The following is a 25,754-nucleotide window of genomic DNA, read 5'->3' as shown; positions in this document are numbered from 1 at the left end:
ACGAATGCGAAAAAAGAACGTGGGTTTTTTGCAGATTTTATTGTTTGGTGGTGATATTAGGAATAACCGAGGGAAATTTTTGTTTAAATTCTGGCAAAATGGTCCAGGGGTGAGGAATATGGTCTTCACTTTGAAATAGGAAGCAAACCGGAATCCAGGAGAAGCCCCCTCACCGTCCACCCCCAACTGCAGAGATGCCCTTTTGTCTGCCTCTCTGGCTTAGAGCACTCGGATCTTTCACTGGCTCCCAGCCTTACTCTGAGCCCTAAAGGACCCAAGTTAAAGTGTGAAGCAGCAGGTGCATTCATAGGACCCGTTCATCACCACTCTACATTTATTTTTCTTTGTCTGTTATGTTCTGAGAAGCAAGGCAGTACAGTTATGAAGTGCCTTCCACAGAAAGACTAGCCCAGCCCCATCACCTTACCGAAGTTAGGGTTCACGCGGCTCTGTGCACTGGCAGGTAAGGGAAGCAGCTACTGACGAGAGTTCCTATCGGCAGCCCCTACTTGAGTCCGTTAACGCCCGTACGGCAGACAGAACCGTGACTAGCCCGTTGCTCTTCGATGTCCAGTAGTCAGAAACGGAACGTCACAGCATTAGGTTTTTTGGTCAATGCAAATGACATATACTCTCACTAATCCAGGGAGTCCATTTTTGGAGGTAAAATGAGCTCAGAATTTTTCTATTGATTGGGAATAAACGCTAACTGGATACAACGAGGAGCCAGTTCATTCTGGGTTAGATGGGTAGAAATAACATAATAATAGAAGTATGCTTTACGAATTTGCCAGTAATGTTTTTATATCAGGTGAGAACACTTCTTTGTAGTGGCTCAATGTAGGAACATAGTATAGCCCTGGTGGGGTAGTGGATTATGCACTGGGCGGCTCATCATCAGCTGCTCTGCAGGAGAAACCTGAGGCTTTCTGCTCTTGTGAAAACGTGCAGCCTCAGATACCCACCAGGGCAGTTCCTCAGATACCCACAAGCGCAGTTCCTCAAGTTCCCACCAGGGCGGTTCTCCTCTGCCCTGCAGAGTGGTTTTGAGTCAGAATTGACGGGATGGCAGTGAGTGGTGGTTGAATTACTTTGCCAATCATAAAAGAAACACATTTTCAAACTCTTCTATAGGAAAAGCCATATATCTGGATGTGCTGATAAAATTAATAATGGTTCACGAGTAGCTTTGCTTTTTAAAGAAGTATATGATATACCAGCCACCAGAGGATGACTATGGGGCAATCAGTCAGATTTCGTACCTCTTTGAGTTCACAACCATCTTGGGTTGATTGATAACATGCGACGTAGACATTGCTTAGATTTAGACTGCTTGAATAAGTACATTTTAATTTAAGTATAATGAATATGTGGCCATTTCATTCGCTTGCAGGAGCTTCAATGATCTGGACTGGCTGTTATTTCTTGCTAGCTTGGAGACCCTCTGTCATATTTTTGAAATGAAGTCATTCTATAAGAGCTCCTATTTGTACGCATACGCAGTCGAACTTAAATCGGTCATTTCTTATTGTTGTTTTTAAACCTGGAGACATAAGATTTTTTTCCTTTTGGGAAAATGTCATGAAAGAACCATCAGTCATCAAAATGTATTAATAGAAGCATGTCTTGCACTAACTGGAAGGAGCAGTGGGACAATTGAAAACGCTCCCGCATATCCCCTTGCTGTCAGGTTCAGAGTGTGTTTGGGCAGCATTCCACGAGAAGAGATGTCCTCGCTTGAATTCTGTACTCTAATGACTTACGCATACTTAGGAAATAATTGGGAAAATTTGGTGTTCTAAAACCAACCTCTTCGCCTGGGTGAAAAGTCCTAACCATCTCTCGAGACCCTAAAAAGTTACGAAAAGCAGTACTCGTTTCGCCGCACAGTGTTTTGCATATAAAAATATCGATGATAGGCATCCGCTACCACAAGAAATCAATTGCATCTCTTTTCCCTGAAAAAGACAGCTAAAAATCTTCCGAGGGTTATTGCAACAGTACAAGAATACAAGGTGCTTTTATTTATGAACCCCAAACCAAAAAAAAAACAACCCAAAACATCATAAAACAAATGGTGGAAGCAAAGGCAGTCTACCAAACAGAAGGATTTCTGATAGCCTTGTTCTTATTCAAATAGGTTACAAGTTATTATGCCACGATATGCTAGAAAGTGTACATCAGCATTTGCTAATTTAATTTTAAACATATCCTCCCCACCCCACCCCACCCCACCCCACTGCCCTGAGCAGTGTGGAAACTATGTATATGCACGGGATACACTGTCTCCTCTAACCATCACAACCGTGTGGTCACATAGTCCTCCTGGGCTTCTGGGAGGGGTTCGTCATAGTCTGTACTGGGGTCCTCCTCCTTGGGGTGCTTCTCCTTTGGTATGATCGGGACAGTGTCCTCGACCACCACCTTCTCTGACTTGAAGGAACACATCCTCTTGCCTACCTGCAGAGCCAATGTGTCCGTAATCCTTTCTCTGTGGTCTACTAAAACACACTGTTCACTGAGACCAGGGATGTTCAGGTCACCCCTCGAAGCTAATGCTCGGGATTCCAGGTGAGGATTTCTCTCAGGGGGTCCTCCTTCAGCCTGTTGGCGAGCAACTTCTTCTGAAACAGAGAAAATATGGCTTGCATTTTGCTCCGCAGCGGTTTGTTTCGACCGTCTATGAAATAACCCAAAGTTTTTTATATCGGTCACAAAATTGACTTTTCTCTGCTTCTCCCTCGGGGGCTCCTGCACCACCAGGGCAGAGCCATTGCTTATGTTATGTCTTTCGGAGGCAATTGCCGCTGACCTTGGATGAATCAGAGTAGTTAAATCAAAAAGGCTGAAATTCTTTTTCTTGTCCTTACTAGTACCTTCGCCGTCACTCTTTTCATCCGAGTCTGCGGAATTGGAAGGTTCCTTGGCGGCACTGGCGGACTGTATTGTGGCAAGTTTGCTTCCTCTCAGTAATCCCAGGACTTCAAAGCGGAAACTAGAAATGTCTTGTTTGAGTTCCTAAAAACATTTACAAGAGACAGCGTTAGTGTGTGGCTTAGAGAAACACACATTGGGAAGCAGCGTTCTCACTTCATGGATGACCCTGACATGTGCCTCTTCAATTTTAAGCATGAACAGCCTGCAGCGGATCCATGGGAGGGACAAATGTTTGCCCCACTTAGCTGCTGTTACTGAATGGTTGACAGTGAAAACACACCTAGAAGTCACTTGCAAGAAAGACCTGGTGATCGATGTACAGAACATCAGCCATGGAAAGCCCGTGGACCCCAGTGCTGCTCTGCAAGCCGCAGGCTCACCGTGAGTCAAAGACAGCTCAAGGACAATTGGGACTGGGACTGGTAACCAGATGATGCAAGTCATGGGGGCCTCCTGAGGCCAACCTATTTCCCATGCCTGTCTCCAAACAATGGAAATTATTTGGATCATGGCTTTTAACTTGTGCTTTTAGCTTTTGCTATTTATCTATCTACCTTCCTGACTAGCCCTTTATCTTCATTAATGCAACCAAACCTGCTGCCTTTAATTTCTGTGCTTAAAGAATCCTGTAGAGTTATTTATTTAGTTCATTTGGTGGTTTGCCAATAAGATCTTTTTTTAAACTTTCATCACATTCCCCAATTCTCTTATGAAGAGATAATATTCCTGACCAATAACAACGTTACACTGATGGATGTGATTTTAACATAGATTGCACATGTCCCCTTTGAAAGAATTATAAGAAAAACAAAAACAAATCTCACCTAAATTACGGTTAAACCTACTGTTGGATCCCCTGCTCCCAAAGCAGTGCTGGGTACGCACGAGGACACTTTTTGCTTTGTTAGCACGTGGCTTAAGAGAGATTTCCAATTGCGAACTCAACATGAGGCTTTAAATTATAAAAATGAAGCGGGGAAGGCATGGTTGGGATCAGAAAGGCAGAACACTACAGGGAATTTCTTTGTATCCAAGCAAGTTCCCTCGACAGTTTAGATTATGTAAGTTCGACAATGATTCCCTTTGAGGAGAAACTGCAAATCAATCAGGGTTTCATTTAAAAACCAGGATAATGCTGACTCTGATTCCGAGCTCTGCTGAATTCGCCCCTGGTCAGGATGCAGGAGAACAGTTACCTTAAAATTCTCTTCGGTCAGGCCTTCTTCTGTCTTAGCATCTCGGATCATTGCAGCGACGTATCTTTTCACCAGGTTCCTCATAACTTCCTGCGGTATTTAAAAAGAGCGGTATTACTGGACACAGAGGGTGTGAAGGCAATTTCTCTTTGGCATCAATCTTGGAAAAGGGGGTGTATTTTCATGCCATTGTGGAGTAGATTGTGTGGCCCAGGACAGTGTGTTGGGATGTGTAACCTGGTGCCTGTGAATGGAATTCTGTTTGGGGATGCTCTTTTCTTTGTTGTGTTACTGAGGCCATATCCCTGTTGTGTGTGCCCTGACCCAAGTCTCTTCTGAAAGACAGAGTAGCACAGGTGCAGAGGGACACAGGAGCCCTGGAGGTGTGGTGGTGAAGCTGCTAAGAGGAAGGTCTAGTGGTTTGGCTGTGCCAGTCACTCAGTGGGAGACAGCTATAAACGTGTGCTTCCAAAAGGATCACAGCTCTGCCTGGGGAGGCAGCGAGGGCAATTGGCCCAACAGAGTTCACAAACCCCAGGTTCTATAAAAACTGTGATAAGTAGTCACTAGAGTCTTAAAAGCTTGAATAGATTCCCTCTATGTTCCAACTAGTAGTTTCTCCTCGTCTGGAGGAAAGCAGGAAGGATGAAGAAAATAAACGACTCCAGGAAACAATTCGTCCAAAGGAATCATCGATTCTAGAAACCGCAGCCTCGACTAACCACCTGAGAGCAGAGGTAGATGGGGCCTCTCTACCATTACTGACCACGCTGATAGGGACCACAGAAGGGTCTGGACAGAATGGGAGAAAAATGGAAGAAAAGCGTAAATCATCCACAAAGCCAGATTTGTTGGTCGGGTAAGTGGAACCCCGAGACTGAGAACCTTAGCTAGTCTTCCAACCTGAAACTGACCATATCCCTGGGGGTGTCTCGCACACCTAGACGGTGGACAATATCCCTTGTGAGAAATGTCCTCTTCCCCACAAACCACCATCAGAGGGCAAAATGGCAACATTTCCCCCCAAACACAGCCCAGAAGGCAGGAAGGGGCAGGAAGAGGAAGCAAATGGACCAATGAAAAGCAGGGAGGAAGAGGGCATAGCATTGAAGGTCACAAGACTAATGCATACAAGTTATTGAATGGCAGACTAATTTGTTCTGTAACCGTTCATTCAAACCACAATAAAAACAAAACCATAAAATATTTTAGCACGGGAATCCTATGGAAAGGTTCTACTTGGCCCTGTATGGTCCCAATGGCAATGTCTTTAGACGCAGAGAGAAGCAAGTCCAAGCTGAGATAGCAAGGAGAGATAGAAGCCACCTATGAATAATCATAGAACCAAGGACCATCATCAGACTAATATGCTGAAGGGATAAGGATCTCTTGCAGCCTCTTGAAACATAAATAATCTCTATCCTTTAAAGCCATCTGACTGTGGTATTTCCGTTATCGGGACACTAGGAAACCAAGCCAAATAAAAACCCATGTCAAAATATGGTACCAGGATAACTTACTTGATATTGGTGATGTCTCCTCAAATTGTCAGCAGCTCGCCTCTGAGAAGAAAAGGGACAAGTTACTTCAGTCAAGAATTCTTTTTCCATCTATTCCACAAAGTGGGAGTTTTGCTCAACAATGGACAATAGCTACCAAGTGATGTGCCTGAATCAAAAACATGACTGTGTAGACGCGCCGAAAACCAGTGGCATTAGGTGTGTGCGAAAACTAGAGTCTTCAAGTGGAGCCTTTGTTATATCTTAATGTTTGACAGGAGTCTAGAACACATGGTCCATTTTAAGGCTGCCTTTTCTTTACAGCAGGGCCACTCTGGTGGTGTAGCGTGTTACACACTGGGCTCCTAACTGCAAGGTCAGCAGTTCAAACCCACCAGCCTCTCTCAGAGAGAAAGATGAGGGTTTCTGCTTCCATGAAGATCTGTAATTTCAGCAGCCCACGGAGGCCGTTCTACTCTGTCCCCTAGGGTTGGTGAGAGTCAGAATGGCTCATTGGCGGTGAGTTTCTAACAGCAATTCTTTGTAATAGTTTTTAGTTTTCTTTTGGTTCACCGCCGATTTATTCCTAAGATAAACAACTCTTTCTTGTGAACTGGGTGAAGATTTACAGTGCAGATCAGTTTTCCACTCTAGAATCCACCCACAGTGGTGTCATTGTTTGCCACTCTCTCTATGTAACATCACTCATCTCACTTCCTCCATGTGCCTCCACCTTTCTGAACACTTCTGAACTTCATCATTTGGTAAATTCTGTCCCTTGGATCTCAAATGGTTGATTATTCTAAGATGTAAGTACCTCCCTAATGTCATTGCTCCCCTGATAGGCCTGTCTTTTGTTTGACATGGGGGAGAGGAGGTGGGGGAAGGGAGCAGTGAGCAAACAACACCATAGACAGGGGAACAACTAGGGAATTAAAATCATCGAGGAGGACAAAGAGATTCTGAGAGTGTTGTAGCAACAGTAATCTAGCTGAGAAGAATTACTAAGAGGCAGAAGGGCGAGTAAGATGGTGGGGCAGGAGAAAGGTCAAAGGAAACAGAGGAACAATTTAGGAAGCAAAGCTAAGGGTAGAGGTATAAGCACAGGTGTGTGTTTAAGAACACATTAGTTCTTAAAAAAAGAGGTATTGGCCTATGTACATATATTTATATGGTAATACACTGACACATGATTGGACATTGGGTTCCTGCTGATAAGCTCTCACATTGCAAGAACACTCTGTTCTAACTAGCTTTCTGTGATACTCACCCTCCCAGGATAATTGCTGAAGACAAAATGGGTGCAAAAGCAAATGTGGTGAAGAAAGTGGATGGTGCCTGGTTATCAAAAGACAAAGCATCTGGGATCTTAAAGGCTTGAAGTTAAACAAGCGGCCATCTAGCAGGGAAGGAACAAACCCACATGGAAGAAGCACACCAGCCTGTGTGATCATGAGGTGTCATTGGGACCAGGTAACAGACATCAGAAGACCCCAAACAAACAAACAAACAAACCAAGAAAACATATTGTTAAGAACAAGGGGGGTCAGACCCAAAGCCCATCTGTAGATAATAAGATATCCCCTCACAGAGGGGTCACAGAGAAGGGATGAGTCAACCAGGGTGCAGTAAAGCACTGATGAAACAAACAATATTCCTCTGGTTCCTTGAGTACCCCCCACCCCCTGCTATCATGACCCAAATGCTAACTGAGACTTCAGGCTAGACCGGAACATGCGTGCAGGTAAAGATAAACGAGAAGAGCTCATAATACACGGCATCTGGGAACAAGAATAGGTGTAGTGACATGAGGAGAATGGGGGGAAGGTAGGAAGAGGGGAGGAAGTGCGAACCGATCGCAATGTTTGCAATAATCACACAGCCCCCTTCCAGGGGGAAGAACAACAGAAACCACGGGAGGGAGACAGTGGTTGGTGTAAGATATGAAAATCATGATAATTTATCATTTATCAAGGGGTCACGATGGTGGCAGGAGGGAGGGAGAGGGAAATAAAGAGGAGCTGATACCAATACTCAATAGAAATGAAATGTCTAGAAAAGAATGATGGTGATATATGTACAAAATGTTTGATACAACTGATGTAGGGATTTTTATAAGAGTTGTAAGATGCCCCAATAAAATACTCTTTTAATTAAAAAAGAAATTGAGCCATGAGAGTAAGCTCATTTCCAGACCTTAAAGGTAAATAAATAAAAGTCAGTCTGGAGGGTTCCACCAGTTTCTATCTGATGAGTCAGTCTTTGAAGCAAGTGAAGTTCCAATCATGATTCATCCCCCTACCAAGATGCTCAGAGGGCCCTAAGTCAACCGCGTAAGCGCTTCTGATCTGCAATCGTGCATGTGGGCCAATCATGGTCTCTTTCCTGCTTCTGCAGCCCCGCCTGCAACGGCGATACCTCGATTTGCTGCCATTCACTTCCGTCTGCAATCTATCCCCCTTTTAAGCAGCCACTCTGGCCGTGGGTCTCTGGACACTACTATGGCCTTGGGTTAATGTTGGCTCGCATCCACATGATTTATCTTTGTCCTGTTTAGGGCTGACTAAATGGGTCTCTTTAAAACCAATGTGAATCTGGGGTCTCCCTTTCCCCCAAACACAGTAAGCACACAATTTGAGATTATGTGGAATAGGCTTTCTTTGACAGGTCAATTCGAAAGGGTATCTTTTGACCTTGACAGTTGGCCCTGACAGAACCACCAGTCACTCACTCAGCCCGAGAAAGATATGTCAGCCTGCTTCCATAAGCACCTCTGGCCTTGAAAATCCTGCCGGGCCCTATAGGGTCGCTGTCGGATGAAATCCCCTCAATGGCAAGGGCTGGGCTCTGCTCTTAATATATACAGCATGTAATAAATGACTTTGTTAACAGAATGTACCCCCCAAGTCTGGTTTCCATCAGATGGCGGTTGAGGGAATTCTTGTTTAGATTATGTGGCTGCATTTAACAACCATCCCCCAAATCTTATGCTCAACTATAGGATTAACGTATGGTTTTGTACACTGATCCCGGCCCGAGCTATCATTCTGAAGAGATCAGCAGAGGCCCAGGTAGCACAGAACGGTATTTTGGAATTCAGGGTGAACAGGATGTTTAATTCAATCACTGAAAAAAAATTCCATGATAATTTGACTTAATGTCCTACTAAAGTGATATGTGCAGATTTTTCAAGTAATCTAAAGGTAAGAGGAAAATGTTATCACCGCAACCATTTTTACACATGCTGGATAAATATCCGTGCTGATCCTTAAGGATAAAAGCTTTCCAAAGAAAACGATCTTATTGTTGTGAAAAAGGGATGAATTAGTTAAACTGTGAAAACATGAAATGTTTCTTTTGAGCTTAAATAAGTCCTTTTGATTTTCTTGCAAACTAGATACTGTTTCACAGACTGGTAAAATGACATTTTGAAAAAGGTTGGACACATGTGAACGTGAAACAGTATTAAAATAACCAAAGAACAGCGAAATGAAAACTGCGTTTCCACCCTCCATGGAATAGCTTAACAGCATATTCATAAGCCATGAGAACGGGTTTGTTTATATGGGTTATTAGTGATTTTTGGAGCAGATGAACACATAAATAGGACCAAGCTATTTTATATGACAGCTGGAGGAGGAAACAGCCAATGGTTACGGCATCCATTCTGAAACTGAAATTTAACATTTGTTTCAAACAACAAAGGCGGGGGGTGGGAATCACATCACTGTGAATGAGGGGGAGTGTGAGATGGGGACCCAATGCCCATCTGTGGACAGCTGGACATCCCTTGCAGAGGGGTAGTGGAGAGGAGATGAGTCACTCAGGGTTCAGTGTAGCAACAATGAAACTCAAAACCTTCCTCCCCTCCCAAGTATCATGTCGCCAATTCTACCTTGAGGACCTGGTTAGACCAGAGGATGTACAGCGGTGCAGTAGGGATCTGGAAACACAGGGAATCTAGGACAGACGAACCCCTCAACACCAGCGGTGGGAGTGGCGACACTGGGAGGGAAGGGGGTGTAGAAAGGGAGAACCGATCTTGGAGATCTATGTGTAACCTCCTCTCTGGGAGATGGGCAATGGGGAGGTGGGTGAGGGGAGATGCTGGGGAGTGTAAGATAAGATATAATAATTATTTATAAACTATCAAGGGACCAGGGGGAAGGGGGCAGCGGGGAGGGAGGGGGAGGGGGGAATAAAAGGAAACCGAGCTGATTCCAGGAACCTAAGTAGAAGGTAAATTTTGAGAATGACGAGTGCAACGAAAGTATATAATTGATGTATGTATGGATTGTGATAAGAGTTGTATGAGCCCCAATAAAAAGATTTATTAATAAAAAAAGAAGGGAAATTAAAAAAATTGAAAAAAATTAATACATTTTGAGCAAATACAGGAAGTGTTACGACTGGGCCACCAGATGGAGGCGTCTGACTCCTGTTAAGTCAACTCAGTTGTCATCCAAGAGCAAAAGCACTTCCGGGAGGAAACTGATGCCCTTCTCATTGTGAGGGGCTGCAGGCTCAGTTCCAACGCACAGCAACGCCCTCTGTGTGTAACACAGGGAAACATTTCCGGGCCTCGGCCAGCTTCACCCCTTCCTGAAGCGTGAACGAAAACACTAAAGGACACTACACCAACTCCTTTCTCACACTCACTCCAAGCATGGTGCAGCTAATCCATTTCTATGGAAACTCTGCATTTGATTTAGAAAATAAACGTGAGCCTTATTAAGCGTACTGTTTCAGAGTGGATGGCAGTTCAGTGTTGTTTTAGCCTGTTTAGAAGCCAACAGAACTGTTTAGGAGCACGCCGTCTGAGCTAATGATTTCCTTCACAGATAACGACAAGGCTGCCAGGATTGGGAGGACACGAGGGGCCCTGAGAGTGTCGTGGGTGACGCTCTGGGTCACAGTCTTCTACATGGTCAGCGTTTGAAAGCACGGGCCCTTCTGTCGGAAAAAGAGGACGCTTTCTACTTTCAAAAAGAGGCACAGAATCAGAAACGCACACTACCTTTCCCTTCAGGAAAAAGCCAGTCTTATACAAATGTACAATTCCTAGTCTGAATATAAACATACCAAAGATCACATATGTGAAAAATCCTAGCTTTCTTTTTCTAGGGAAGAATCATGTAGGTCAGAGGGCCTTCCCCTTGAATACCTTATTAAGATGAGTACAGGCATGAGTGCTTTTTACTTGACCAACCAGGCCGGCTCCACATACTTTGGAGGGGCAGATTGGTAGCAGGAGCCAGCAGACCATTGGAATCTGTACTGTGACGGAAAGAAACGCTTCTCTGATAGACGCAGCAGCCAAACCCTTCCTGCTTCCTGCTGTAAAGCTCACTTGCAGGTTTCCTGGAGACCGCCCTGTCCTGAGCCTGGGGTCATTTCGGATGAATAGTCGCCTAAGACCCTGACCTCATTATTTTTAACCAAAGGCCCTTCAAAAAACAAGCCTTTGCTCCCAAACCACAAAAAGGAAAAAACACTTCTAATTTTTGAAGCCAAGAGTTCCTGCTTTGGGCCCTGGGTTGCTTTCATGGCGATCAGCTATAACTGCTTTCTCTTCTCTTTTATACTTGCTCCACTGGGTAATGAATCTAAAATAAAATTCTGTTGTAATTTTATAACAAATTGGGCCTTCTGTATCCGAACAATTCTTGGTAACATGGGAGTCCTGGAAGCCTGTATACCTGCACAGTAAGTCAGGGCTGGGCAGGGGTGTGTGTGTGGTGGGGGGGGGGGATGTGGGGGGCGGGCGTAGGGGAGACTGACCTTGAAGCTACACAGGATTCCTTGCATTCCCAACCGCTGTTTTGCTGAACAAGAAAATCCCATCAGTCCAATATGAGTTCCCAAGATCTCGGTCTAGTCTGGTGGGGGTAATTCTTGCTTTCCTAATGCGTAATCGTTTTTGTTTGTGAGACGGTATACATGCTGTGAGAACTATCAGGTTTATCTTTGAACAAAAGCTAGCCAGAGAACTTATCAAAGGCAGTGGGACATTCTAAGAGTCAGGAATGGCTACAGCTATTATGAAAAAGAATGATGAGCTTGGGCCTACAAGTGAATTTTAAGTCTACGGATTGTGCTGAGCTGCGGGTAACCTGAATGCCACCAGGGCTCCTTCAGGCCATGGCATTGTGTGCATCTACTGATTCCTGTTGGGACTGCTGGCCCACAGAGTACATGTAAACAGAGGAGTGAAGTATTGGAGTCACATAATTTCATTTAATTAAATGAATATGAGCTGTTAGAGCAACAATCACAAAGTTTAGTATTGCTTTAGATTAAAAGCCGAGATGTTGTCTATAATTAAAACAAACAAAGTCACTTTTAGTCCTGCCTCAGAGGGAAACTAATAGGATAGAACAGAACCACCCCTACTGGGTCCAAGCCTCATCTTTCTCTCTCGGGTGGCGAATGGGTTTGAACAGGTGATCTTGAACTTAGCAGCCCAATGCATAATCCACTATGTCTCCAGGCTTGCTCTCTTTAATAGTGACTTCTAATGAAGTGAAGAGCTGGGAGAACCGCTGCTTGAATTTGAGAAGTTTTAGAAGAGTCTCTGCTCTTAAGGCAGGGTTAGGGGAAGACAAATTCGACAAGGAGTAACGTTAAAATCACAAACCAGAGCTTATTTTTCATTTAATCCTGGCATTGTGGGCAGGTTGCTCTTTTGGTGGATTTTCATGCTTGGGTTTGTAGAATTTCTACACTGAAGGTTTTGATCAATAAGGCAGCGATGCTTCATTTATGCTTTCCCTGGGAAAGCACCTAAAGTGGTTTGCCCACAAGTCCTAAACAGACATAAAAGGAAATGCAAGAATCCAAACCAAAACAGCAAAGAATTTTTATCGGAATAACCCAGAAATCGTAAACTGTCAGAACAGATCATTAATAACGATGCTCGGGAGTGCCCAGTTCTATGACCCTGAAGAACATGGGTTTCAGTCTGCCGAGCAATGTGAAGGGCATGGATTTCAACGTGGCATTTGGGAAGCAGCTCAGGGACAAGCTTAAGCAAGTGGGAGGTGGGAAGACCAGAGAAAATGTCTCAAGGAAGGAGCTAAACTCCAGCTCCAGGGTAGCTTCATGTTTCTGCTTTAAAGCGTGGCACAGATGTAAGCAAGCTGAGGGTATGAGCAGAAGATAAGCCGGCCTGGTTAACAAGGGCTTTCCACCTAACATTCCGGGAGGCCACCAATCCACGGGATCACTGTAGTTAGCTGTCTTGGAGTCAGTTCCCGCTCAGAGGAAGCCCACCTGTGCAAAGCAGAACTGCTCCAGAGGGGGTGATCCTTCAGATGTCGCTCTGGGGTTCCAGCTACCAGCCTTTTGACTAGTGGGAGAGCACTTAAACATTTGTGACACCTAGTGACGCTCAACTTACTGAAAACAGCACAGCAAAGCCTGCTGCTCCCAAGTCACTTCGGAATCATAACGCCCCCACAGCCACCTCCATTGAGCTGATTGCCCGCCAGAGGGACCCGAAATGGGATTCTTTATAGAAGCAGATAACCTCATGTTTCTCTTGTAGATGCTGGATTTGAACCAGCTACCTTACTGTTAGCAGTCCAAGACGTACATGAGAGTTCTGACGCTAGCAGCCCCACAGGAGAGGGAACAAGCATCCCTTTGTATTTTTGAGGCTGTAATCTTTGGGGGAGCAGAAAGCCTATTTCTCCCTGAAAGAGGCAGATGGGTTCAATATGCTGACCTTGAGGTTAACGGCCTAACACATAACTCGCTCAGTCACCAGGACTCCTTGGACCTAACGATCAGATCTGATAAAACTTTGGGAAATTCAACATGGAAAGGATGGAGAAGAGACTGGGTAATGGAAAGTACAACGACTTGGGGACAAAACCCCAATTTCTCTTCCCAGCGACGTCTCTTAAGTACCCTTGAGACAGGAAACCAGGCTAATAAGTTCTCCTTTAAGGAAAATGATTGCGCTAAGTGACCTCTGCAATCTACGTGTAGTGAAAGGCTAGACTCTACGCCAGCGGTTCTCAGCCTGTGGGTCACGACCCCTTCAGGGGTTGAACAACCCTTTCACAGGGGTCGCTTAAGACCATCGGAAAACACTTTTCCAATGGTCTTAGGACAGAGACACTGTCCTCTATCCCTCTCCAGGAGGGTCCGCCCACATGCAGATATGTCCACCTATGAGTACCCGGCATGAAGACTGTTAACCACGCTACACCATGCTTCAAGACAGCAGTTCATGTATTTGTCATTAGAAATAAATATTTCACAATATACAATTATATATTGTTTTTGTGATCCACCACTATGCTTTAATTATGTTCAATTTGTAACAATGAAAATACACCCTACATATCAGATATTTACGTGACGATTCATAACAATAGCAAAATGACAGTGATGAAGTAGCAACGAAAATAACGTCATGGTTGGGGGTCCCCACAGCATGAGGAACTGTATGAAAGGGTGGCGGCATGAGGAAGGTTGAGAACCACTGCTCTAAGCCCTGCTTTAGCTATATAGTAACAGCCGCTGATACCTGAGTGTCACCCTTTAGGTAATGGGTATGTGCGCTTCTCTATCTTTCGACACCTGCATCAGTGATTCCCAAAGTAGAGGACGTGGGAAGAACCCAGGGATGGTGGGAAAGTAGATGTTCACACTTTTTCCTGGACGCAGGCCTGTAGCACAGGAGCGTTAATTGCCAGCTGAGTGCTGAGTAATTTTTTTTTTTTCTGAAAAGGAGGCAGTAGGCCACATAATTTTGGGAACCTATGAGCTCCTCAATGAACTAATATGCTAGTTACAAATGAAATTAATTCACAGCAAATCCAATTACTTTTTTGGATAGTTACCTTAACTCACGCTAGTGTTACTTTGCGGTTCATTAACTTCGTATTCATCTTACTACTTTGTTAGAAATAGAACTTCTTTATAAATATGATCTATCATTTATTTCCATGTAAATTAAAGAGAATGAAATGCAAAGAAGAATATGCAAATCAAGGTATTCAGTCCTCTCTCACTGAGATAGCTGTACAGATAAAGGGGCTGTTTCCAGAGCTTTGGCTTTGATTAGACTGATGCTCTCCCATGGTCTTAGCTTGGCAGAGGACATGCAGGATTGAGAGTGGGAGGAGAATGGGGAAAAGAGAATTATTAATTCAGAATATTTATTTACATCATCTGCTGTGAATTCCTAAAGCATAAAATGCCCATGGATCAGAGTCAGCAGCAGAACAATGATTTGAGGTCCTAGTGAATTTTGAATTATCTTACTTGAAACAAAATCATCCCTTTCAGGCATAGAGATGCAACATTTTTGTTTGTCTGAGATGAGCACTAACGAGAAAAGGGGACACTTAATGGTGTAAATAGGTAAAGTTAGAAACGCCTGCAGTTCTGATTCACCCAGAGGCACCTCTGAAGAAACACTGGTGATCTACTTTCAAAACACCAGGCATTGGAAAACTAAGAAGCACAGACTGGCAACGTTCTTATTTTGTTTTTATTTGTTTTTTATAGAAAAGAAAGCTCTTTCATGGATGCCATCTACCCTCTCTCTCTAAAGATGTGGACATCAGGTTTGCTAGATTGAAACAGCAGAAAAGTGGGTGAAATGAGGCAGCAGTCGGTGTAATACATGAAAAAAAATTATACATAATCAAGGGGCATTGGGGAGGGAGGGGAAAATGAGGGGCTGATGCCAGGGGCTCAAGCAGAAAAAAATGTTTTGAAAAAGATGACAACGTATGTACAGATGTGTTTGACAAAATGGATATATGTATGGATTGTGATAATAGCTGTAAGAACCCCCAATAAAATGATTTTTTTAAAAAGCAGGATAAAAATAAAATATTTGGGAAACATAAAAAAACAAAAAAACCTTGTTGACAATTGAAATTTTCTTGGTCTCTAGGGGGAGAGATTGAATGTGAGGGAGGGGGAGAAGTCAAATTCTTAGAGTGACTCTTCATTATTTTTGTTGGAAACTCGGATGGATCTCCTAAGATATTGCAGCAGGGCTGTTAGTCTGCAGAGGTAAATAGTGGCAACCTGAGATGATTTTTGTGATCACTTAAAGCTCAAGAGACCACCTTCTGTTGCCTAAATTTTAAATATTAAAGAAACATTTCTTTGGCAGGTGTGTGTTTTATTTTGTTTTTGTGTATTTTTACCCACAATTTATTTAAAAAATAAAAACACTTCTATGAGTGTTAGTATTCATTGTTACTACCTGATAATGGTCTGATTGAATAAAAGCCTTATAAAGTTATGAATAAGATGGACAAAAGACAAATATAAAATATACTATGATCTCCCTAGAAGCAAGCAGGAGTTACATTTTTCTAAAATATTTTCCTGTTTATCTAAAAATAAACCACCCAGAAATTGTTTCTTCCACTCTTCTTTAAGGTATCTGTGGTGGTTATATAATCTATTGTCAATTTAAGACTAATGAGTGAAGGGGTCCAGTTTGACCTATCAATCAGGTCGCACCTTGGTGCCCTCATTTAGAGGTGCTAAGGAGATAAATAGCTTATCGGAGGTGGGACACACACTCAGGCACTGTGAGACATTCTTGTTGACAAGCCATATAGAGACAGACTGATGGCAGCCAGAGCCTTAGAGCTGGAGAAGCCACATGGAGACCTCTGCCAGTGCTGAGATACTTACAATGCCACTGGATCCACAAGACTTCCCACCCACTGCTCTGTGATCTTCCTGCATTCGGCATCATTGCATGTGTTTCGTGAGTCTGAAGAGGACTTTATTGATTGGTATCAGACATATGTGCTAATATAGGATTTATGGACTTCATCAGGACTGGGTTGGGAAGGTTTCTTAGTGTACAATTACCCTATATATAAAACTCTTTCTTATACACATATTAGTGTCTATAAATTTGTTTCAACCCGGACTTACACAATATCTTATAAGTGATTATATTAAATGTTAAACATATTATATACCTTGTATTATAGCAATATGTTCTCACATTGATATAATCCACATAGAAATGATGTCCCCAAGGATGGGAACCGTATCTCTGTATGTTTTGTCACTCTCTAATTGCTGAACTAGTTATTAGCGTATGAGGCATGAGTAATAATTTATTAAATCCTAAATCACTGAATTTATTCTATAGCCGTATTCCACTTATAATGTTAAGTATAAAGTTCTTAACAAACAAAATAATTGGATGAAAATTATGCAATTTTTCCTAAATTCAGTGATAGGAAGATTTCAAATCTTCATCATAATTTTATTTTGGTTCAAAAAATAGGTTATTATCCCAGTTTTCAGTGCCCCAATTCCTCAACGTAACAGCATACAGAAAAGAGTATAAGTGGTTCCCCTATCTCTTTATCTGAATTATCTGTTTGCCAGCCAATTTCCCTCAGAATTGGAATTGTTATTTAGAAATATCAGTGTCACTTTCAATCATCGAACCATCCATGCTGACAAAAAGTTCTAACGGGTCTGGATGTCATCCAATACAAAGGATCATTGAACATAGTCATATTAAATAAAATTTTAAAAATACAAAACTTTGATTAAATAGCTAATATACTTGCAGTTCTAATATGAATTCTAAATGATTCTTCTAAATCATTTTAAAAGTCATTAGTGAGCACTAGCTCATTGATTTCCAAAGCATCACTATCTTTACAAATTAGAAAGCTCAATGAGAAAGAAGTGAAAAATGACTTCTACCAGTGGTTTATTTATATCAAAGGTCTATGTCTATATATTTTGTTATAAATGCTAGAACTCTTGATTTTCAACATTAAAGATATTTCCAAAGGAAATAACATCTTCCAGAGTACCCGCAACATGACTCTAAGCAGTTTTAATGATTTAAAAACCAACCCACATTTTTTTTGAAATAGACTATGATTGAGATAACGTGTTAGACTTGAATTTCATCATACTCTGAAATCACTGCCTATACTTGGTACAGAATATGATGTATACTTCATCATTTGATGGAGAAATATGTGTCAATATATGTGCTCTGTTTCCACCACGGGAAATCAGGTGATTAAAACAGACCTCTTCCCCCATGGTCTGGTACCCATCTTCAGTTTGTCACACTGTGCCTGCTGCCGGAAGCCATGCCACCAGTAGTGCAGATACCAGGATAGTCACCGTGGTGGATAGGTTTCAGCTGAGCTTCCCGACTCAGCTGAAACACACACTAGTAAGAAAGTCCTGGCAATCTACCTACGCTGAAAAGGAGCTGACAAAATCCCTGTGCATTACAGTAAAATATGATCAGATCATCAGATAGAGTGCTGGAAGGGGAGCCTCCTAAACTGGGGGATGATCAAAATGCAGAGTGGCTCCCAAGACGATGAGAGCATATGCACGGCACTGGAGACAGCACCGCCCCAAGCAAGGCTGTCTTGGGTTTGTCATGAACCGAAACCTGCTCCATGGTGACTAGTCACAACACAACTCTTCTAGAATTTGCCATCCAGGGGGAGTAAATGATGTGAATAATTAATAGGAAAATAACCTCTGGTGAAAATACTGAAAATGCTAGAGATCATGGTGATAAACGAGAAGGCATCAGTTCCCTATGGCTTGATTTGTGGCACTCGGGAGGCCTCTTTGAGTCCTATGAAATAACAGCAATTGCCCTCAATGTAAGGCCTCGCTCTGTTGCAGGGGGTTTGCAATCAGCTGTTCACCTAAAGGTTGATGGTTCCAAAATACCTCATTGTACACAAAAGAAAGACAAAAAGAACTGTGTTTGTAAAGTGTGTTGTCAAAAATACCCCATCGAGGCATTCTGTGCTCAAACACATGGGTTCTCATGGGCTGGGTTTGGTCTGGTTGCCCGCAATGTAGGAGATTTTTTTTGGGGGGGGGGAAACGTTGTATTTATATCGTGTCTTTGACATGGTAGATGTTTAATAAATGTTCACAAAATGCAATCAACAAGAACACAAAGGCTAGACATCTGAGAATTCTCAGTAACAAATATAAATACACCTAATCCTCACTTTTTGATGATCGCATCACATATTTCACATTTAGAACCATGGGTGAAAAAAGATCTATGGCATGATTATTTTGTGCATTAACAGTGTGTATCAAAAGTAATGAATTCTGAGGTGTTTGGCAAGAGCAATAACATTGGCTTGTGAATGCCGATGCTACGTGCCGACATGGTTTGGCAATTCTGTAAGCATATAATGTGGCAGGTGTGTCATGATGCAGTCATCCTCCATTTTGTGATCAGATGTGATCATCCTCCATTTTCGACTAATGGTGTCTTTTTCACCGAACTGCCTTGTCTTTGGATCCTAATGAACCATGTCAATAAGTGAGGAGTGAGTATATGTTCAAATGCATATTGAAAAAAAAGTACAATGCTAATACTGTGGGCACTTACCCCTATTGTTCCGAAGCTTTCTGGCTTTCGTCTCATCTTTTTCTTGCACAGGTGTGTCCATAGCCATTTGATCAGGTACCAGAGAGACTTGGGGCTTGGGATGACATTGAAGGGAGTCGGCAGAGTACCTCCTTCTTCAAAATAACTCATCCAAAGCTTTGTCCGTGCAAATTTCCATTCTATATCTGCGTGGTCCTGAACAGGAGAACAGAACAGCGGACTGGGTTCTTAATCAAGAAGGTGAGGTAAGTCTCACAGAGAGCTTGTAACATGACTTTGAGTGGCTCTTGGAACAGGAATGAAATTTCTTATAAAAATACTGCTGACGCCCGGTGATAAATTATCTAGCCATTCAGGGTATGGTTTTCTCAGGGAAGAAGACACAGTACGCATGTCACTTTCCATCCTTCCTTTCTCAGTGGGATGGACAGCTAAGGTAATTCCATGTTAAATAGATGTCAGGGGCGAATTATGACTGAAGATGACTTTGGATTTCCTGCAGTGCGGGCTTATGTTACTCTGTCTCATTAGAGTCAGGCCAGAAAAAAAAGAAGACTTTTATATTTTACCTAATCCATGAACCCCTGCCCAGGTGAGTGCCCCTGCACAGATGCTCAGGAAGGCTGTCCTGTGTGTCAGGGCTGGGGGTGGGGTGGGTTGGGGGATTTTCTTAATATGTTTCTATGGCGGGTAACTCCTGAGAACCTTCAGGCATCAGGCACAAAGTCCGAAAGAAATTCTTTGAACAAATGTAGAAATAAGCTTCACTGGTACAGTGTTGGGAGCTCTGGAGGCCCAGTGGGTTATGCATTGAGCTACTAAACACAGAGTCATGGAGTTGAGACCATCCACCACTCCAAGGGAGAACGATAAAGCTCCACTCCTGTGAAAATTTAAAGCATCAGAAACCCAAAGGAGTCTTTCTACTACAGCCTATAGGGCCATCATGAGTTGGAATCTACTCAATGGCAGAGAGGTTGGCTCTTTAATCAGCGGCACAGTATTGGGCCTTGCTATAACTTTGGCCACATGGTGGTGTCCCATAGCCTGAGACCATCCTCCTCCTCCTCCTCATGTATCACTCACAACTTTTATTAGTCGCCTGGAACTACTCTGGATCATGTTCTTAGTTGTTGATTAAGGTATGTAGAAAGATAACAGCATGTGCCATTTCTCAATCGTCCTTCGCACAGTATAATGACGTGGATCGCATTCATCTTGCTGTGCAAACATAATCATTGCCTTTGGAGTGTTTGTGGAAATGGTATATAGGTCATCATTATCCCCTTAAATTAGCCATAAATCTGATTTAAGCAGAAAATCTGGAAAGTGGTGGAAGAAAGTACAGATGCATGACACTCCAAATAGTTCATTAGAACGATTAATATTAACAAAAAGAACTCTAATTTTAGAGTAAGAGAATAATCTCAGACTGCATTTAATTCCACTACCACTACTCCTGAATTGCGATGTGCTGGTGAATGCACGTATTTTATATAAATTTAAACTCTGAACACTAGAGATTTTAACCTAGACATCGAGCAGCTTGATTTTTTTAATGAGACCCACTGTACCCACAAAAGGCCTAGAGAATGTGCTCAATGTCTTAGTAAAAGAGATAAAAGTGCTTGCTTGTGAGGACCAAGGACCCTTTTAATTATCTGATTCTTTTGGGGTCCAAAATTGATGACATCCAAACATTGCATTCTCTTAGTTTTATCTTACCACAGACTGCTTTGTGGCTTATGAGTCTGAGAGAGCCCATTACAAAATCTGCAGTGGTTAGAAAATGACGGAGATGGGAAATTCTAAGGTGGTGATATCAAAACCCACTTTCCTTTCCACAAATACCACAATCTCACTCCTAGTCAACACTTACAACTGCTTCAGTAGTTCCTCTCCTAGAACCCGCATCGACTTCCCTCAACCCTTGCCTCTCTGTCTATTCCCAAGCCAAGTCATGGTGCTCTTTTCGGATGTTCTTCATTGTTTGGGTTCAATTCTCCATCTCAATCCTAAAACTGTGCTCTGATTTTTCCTTTTGTCCCTAATATAATCTTTCTTTCTTGAGAACAGAGGTGTTGTTCATCCCCTGCCTTTGCAAACTCGAGCTGTTATGTGGCATATCGTAGGTGTACAGTAGATACTTGATGGACAAATGATATTGACCGAGCAGCAGGTGATAGTCATGGCTATAGACGTGGTGTTCATTTCAACTGCTGACTATTCGTTAACCCTGATTTCATTCAACACCTTTGAGTTAAGGGCAACCAATCAACCAGTTTGTTGCCATGATTACAACTCATGGAAATCTCCTGTGTACTGAGAGAACTAAAGTCCCTATTGTTTTCAAGGATATACCCTTTCAAAAGCAATTAGCCAAGGTTATCTTCTAGGTGTCTCATGACTAGTTGTCAAGCACTCAACGGTTTACTCCACTCAGGCCCTCCTTTAGTATATAAGGGCTGCAGCTCTCACGGTAAACTGCACTCTTCTGGGACACGTGACACTAAACATTCTTGGCAGGCTATGGTCAAGGAGACATCAGATGTAGGGGGAGGATACTCCTGCCTTAGGTTCACAGTGTCTCCTATCCTTCCAAGTAGTTTCAGAGTTTGGTCTAAATAAGGACAGATACTTGATGAGATTTGTCTCCTATAACAACACAACACTAAAGGAATCAAAACCAGAAAATGTCATACTATTCTCATCTAATGTTCTTTTCTTGATGAACTTAGGACATTGTTGGAGTTATATAATTGTCAATTTAAGGATTAAGCCTGTAAGGGTGGAGTCTAGCCTGTAAATTAGGTCATAGCCAATGAGGCTTCTGTGTAGACAAAGCCTTCCCCTAAGGATTCTGGGAATTCTGGTATTTCCTCCTTGGAGGTGGGCGACTCTCAGCTCACACCCTGGGAGACATCGTAGCTGACAAGACACATGGGCCTATACTGATGCAGCTCTGGGTACTGGAGAAGCCAAGCAGAGATTCCTGCCAGTGATGAGGTGTTTCCAGTGCCACTGGATCCAAAGACTTTCTACCCACTGGCCTGCGATCTACATTCAGCATCATTGCATGTGTTTAGTGAGTCTGAAGAGGACCTTATAGATTGGTATCGGGGATATGGGCTAATATCGGACTTAGGGACTTGATCTGGTCTGGGCTTGGATGTTTGCTCAATGTTCAATTGCTCTTGTATATAAATCTCTTTCTTATGCACAAATGTGTGTCCATGGATTTGTTTCTCCAGTCTACCCAGACTAACACAGATGTTTAAAGTTCTAAAGGATTCAAATCGTTGGCAGTTTCAGTGTCCATATAGCTTGATAATTAAGCAGAATTCTACATACTTTTTAACCTACAAAAGAGATTCCAAATTTGGAAATGTATTGACTAGAAGCAACCAGAACTTCTGAAGTAAATATAGAGATACGATCTCTAAAAATAATATTCTCAGCTCGGTAAGATATTTAAATGAAGTTCTACCTTTGCACACATTTTGATAATCCCAGGCAAATCCTAAGGGCTAGGTAGACCCAGAGGATTAATAACATATTTAAAATACTTTAGTCAACCAGTAAGTAAAAATCTATTCTCAGGTTTATATATCCGTGAGAAGTGCCATATGAAAATATTTGCCTCCATAAAGAGTTTAAATAAAATTTAGAGTGCCATTGCTCCAAACAATGCAAACACCACTCCAGAGGTTTGGCAAGAGATTCAAGGATGTGATATAATATGTGGCGTAGGCAGAGACATTATAATTAGGCTGGTGAAATGCTACCGGTATAAGCTATAACTATAAAATCATTAAGAAATGTGAGAATATTTCATACTACCATGCATTTTGTTTTATTGCTATTGGTCACTCACATGTAAACTCAAGGGGATAAATGGCTACTTAGTCATTGCTCAATTCTTCATTCCCTAATTGTTAGTGAATTATGTGTTGGGCTAGTAACCCAAAGGCCAGATGTTCTAGTCCACCAGTTACTCAATTTGAAAAACATGAGGCTATCTCTTCCAGTCATGAGTGATAGTCTTGGTAGCCCTACAGAGTAAGTCATCCAACACTGTCCTGTAGGTTAGCTATGGGTAAGAACTGACTTGATGACAGGTGGGATTTTTCTGTTTTTTTTTTTCTCCACCCTTCTCTCTCTCTCTCTCTCTCTCTCTCTCTCTCTCTTTCTGTATGCTTTTTTTTTTACAGAAAAATGGCTGGTAATCATTTGTACTTAATGACTATTTGTTGTATGGATGAATAAATAAATCAGGCTATGTGGTTTGGATTCCAGTTATTCAAATAAATGTCCATGAACAAGGTTATTGGAATATTTAAGGGGTACTAGTATATTAATTTTCCTAAATTTCAAGAAATTGAAAATCTGTGATTTTTTTCCTTCTTAGAGGACTTTTTTTCTGGGCTCTTTTGTATCTAGGTCTGTGGCAGGAGTTTGCTGACATGGAGATTTTAAATGAAAGGGCAAGGCTAGTGCAAAGTGCGAAGGATACAGTGTCGAGGCGAGCTACTTATTTATCAATCATATCTCACCCACTGTCTGCCAGACTTAATGATTGCCCAGTAAGGAATAGCTAGTCTGATTTGTAACCACATGTAAGTAACAAATATAGAGCCTAATAACTGCTTTAAAACTGAAACAAAATCATTGATATTTTAATTCCACTCTCTTTCACCAATCTAGCTGATTATGGATTTTATTTCTTAGTATGGTAGGATGAAGGAGAAAATGTGATTTAGGGAGAACATAGAAATAAAATCAGTCAACTTACAGCAATAAGTTGGTAAGAATTATTCATCATTGCTATTAGCATGTTGAGTAGGACAACAAGAGAGATGACATTATATGTCCCAAACATGGTGGCACCAACAAACTCAGTGAATTCATGCTGCGCTTTGACATTGGTCACATACAAATTGATGAGCCCAAATATTGACCAAAACAGGGACTGCAGGGTCTCAAATAACCTGGAAAACAATACAAAATTATACTAATAGTTACATTAACAGAAGGAACATAGAATAATATAGGCTATAACAATAGATTGTGGCTCAGCTACACACATTTCCTTTAAAAAACATGCACAGTAAAATAATAGTTTAGAGCAGCAATTCCGTTTGGAGCAGTCCTGACAGTGAGCTCCATAAAAAGAATTTGAGGGAAATTCTGAACAATCACGCAGTATTAAGATGAATAACGTGTGACACCCGTTGGTCAGTGCATTTATTAGGAATACAGCCCCAATAGCATAAAAGAGTCTTGCGTACTGAGACCACAACATGAGGTCTTAATCCCAACGCATGCCTTCTCTGTGTAGGAGTCCCTTCCCCAAAGATCAATGTATTAAAATTAGATGGAAAATAATTTCATGTTTCTTTTCATGATATGTAATTCTTCTCATAATAATAAGAAAACATGGAAGCCACAGGTAGAACTGGTCATAAGCTGCAAAACCACACGCAACGAGAGAGAGACAAAGCAAACCAACCGAACTGACCTAGAAAGAAGACGGATATTGAACTCACTGGCGCAGGCCATCAGGTAAGGGCTCCTGGAAAAGGTACAGCTATGTTTGGTTTTGAACCAAAGAATACACTTTGGTCAAACAGAAAGACAGAAAGGGGCCTTTGGAATGAAGGAGTATGATATGTTTGAAAATCTATGGCTTTGGAGCCATCAGAGAATGTTAAAGGGTACATTGTTCATAAAGAATGGAGAAAGATGAGATTAGCAAAAGGAGGCAAAGGCTACACCATTGCAGGCTTAATATGCCGATCTTAAACGACTGAAGGGAACCAGAAGGAAGGGAAAGGCGTTTGGTTGTTTTAAACAGGGGGTGGCAGATTTAATTAAGAGGAAGTAATCATGTGGTAGGATGGAAGGCGCCTATAGGGAGGCACGGCGAGACAGAATGGCGATAATGAAAAGCAGGAATAGAGATTTATTGACTGGTTGAACATGTGTGGGTGGAGGAAGGAAAAATACAGGATAATACACAAGTTTCTGATCTAAGTAACTGAATGGGGTGTGTTAACAATGACTGAGAAAGGACATTTAGTGAATGAGCTTGAGAGAGTTCTTTTTTATTGAGTTTAAAAGTCCTTTTGAGCCTTGCCCAAAGAGTATCCAATACGCAGTTGGCCAGAGAGGTTTGGGAGAGATTTATGTTTGCTATTTATATGCATATGGAAGTCCACTCCTATAGGGGAAACTCATACATTAAATAGGTTTGCCTAGGGGTATTTTGAGGAAGATCTGAGGTGTGTATGCTGAATCACACCACTATTTAAATAACATTAATTAAAATATAATTATCACAGGAAAGTCAGAAATATTAGAGAAGGTATGGAATGAGAACAAATGACATAGGAGATACAGAATTATGAAATAAAAATCAACTTGATGGCTAATTGTAGTGACCCTATAGGACAGGGTAGAACTGCCCTGTGAGTGTGAAAATTATAACTTTTTACAACAGAAAACCCCATATTTCTCCCATGGAACTGCTGGTGGTTTTGAACTGCAGAACTTGAGGATCACAGCCCAACCAGTAACCACAGTGCCACCAAAGCTCCTAAAGGATGAGAGTCCTTTAAAAATAAAAGTGTTAAAGAAGGTAAAATGAATCAGACACATGGAGTAAGGTATAAACAAAGTGTGCATTGGTTATAGTATTATGAAGACTTTAAGTGACATTTT

At 42.0% G+C, this 25,754-nt stretch overlaps 1 protein-coding gene across 6 annotated transcripts in view; it reads right to left on the bottom strand.

Annotated features, from left to right (window-relative positions):
* Positions 1 to 2,298: 2,298 nt before the first annotated feature.
* The window catches only part of TRPC4 (transient receptor potential cation channel subfamily C member 4), a 161,689-nt gene continuing 138,233 nt past the window's right edge, over positions 2,299 to 25,754 (bottom strand). For 2 of the 6 annotated variants that reach the window (XM_075563604.1, XM_075563608.1), the window contains 5 exons: positions 23,827 to 24,022; positions 19,035 to 19,229; positions 5,654 to 5,695; positions 4,134 to 4,223; positions 2,299 to 3,018 (listed from right to left, as the gene is read on the bottom strand). In XM_075563604.1, the coding sequence (XP_075419719.1) occupies positions 2,299 to 3,018; positions 4,134 to 4,223; positions 5,654 to 5,695; positions 19,035 to 19,229; positions 23,827 to 24,022 (1,243 nt within the window). Of the gene's footprint in view, positions 3,019 to 4,133; positions 4,224 to 5,653; positions 5,696 to 8,975; positions 8,987 to 19,030; positions 19,230 to 23,826; positions 24,023 to 25,754 lie in introns of all 6 variants that reach the window. The other 4 variants (XM_075563603.1, XM_075563605.1, XM_075563606.1 and 1 more) reach the window with 4 other exon arrangements.

The sequence above is a fragment of the Tenrec ecaudatus genome, chromosome 11, assembly GCF_050624435.1.
Source record: "Tenrec ecaudatus isolate mTenEca1 chromosome 11, mTenEca1.hap1, whole genome shotgun sequence".
NCBI lineage: Eukaryota > Metazoa > Chordata > Mammalia > Afrosoricida > Tenrecidae > Tenrec > Tenrec ecaudatus.
The sequence above is the reverse complement of the archived record's forward strand: the minus strand, read 5'-3'. Positions and strand labels throughout refer to the sequence as shown.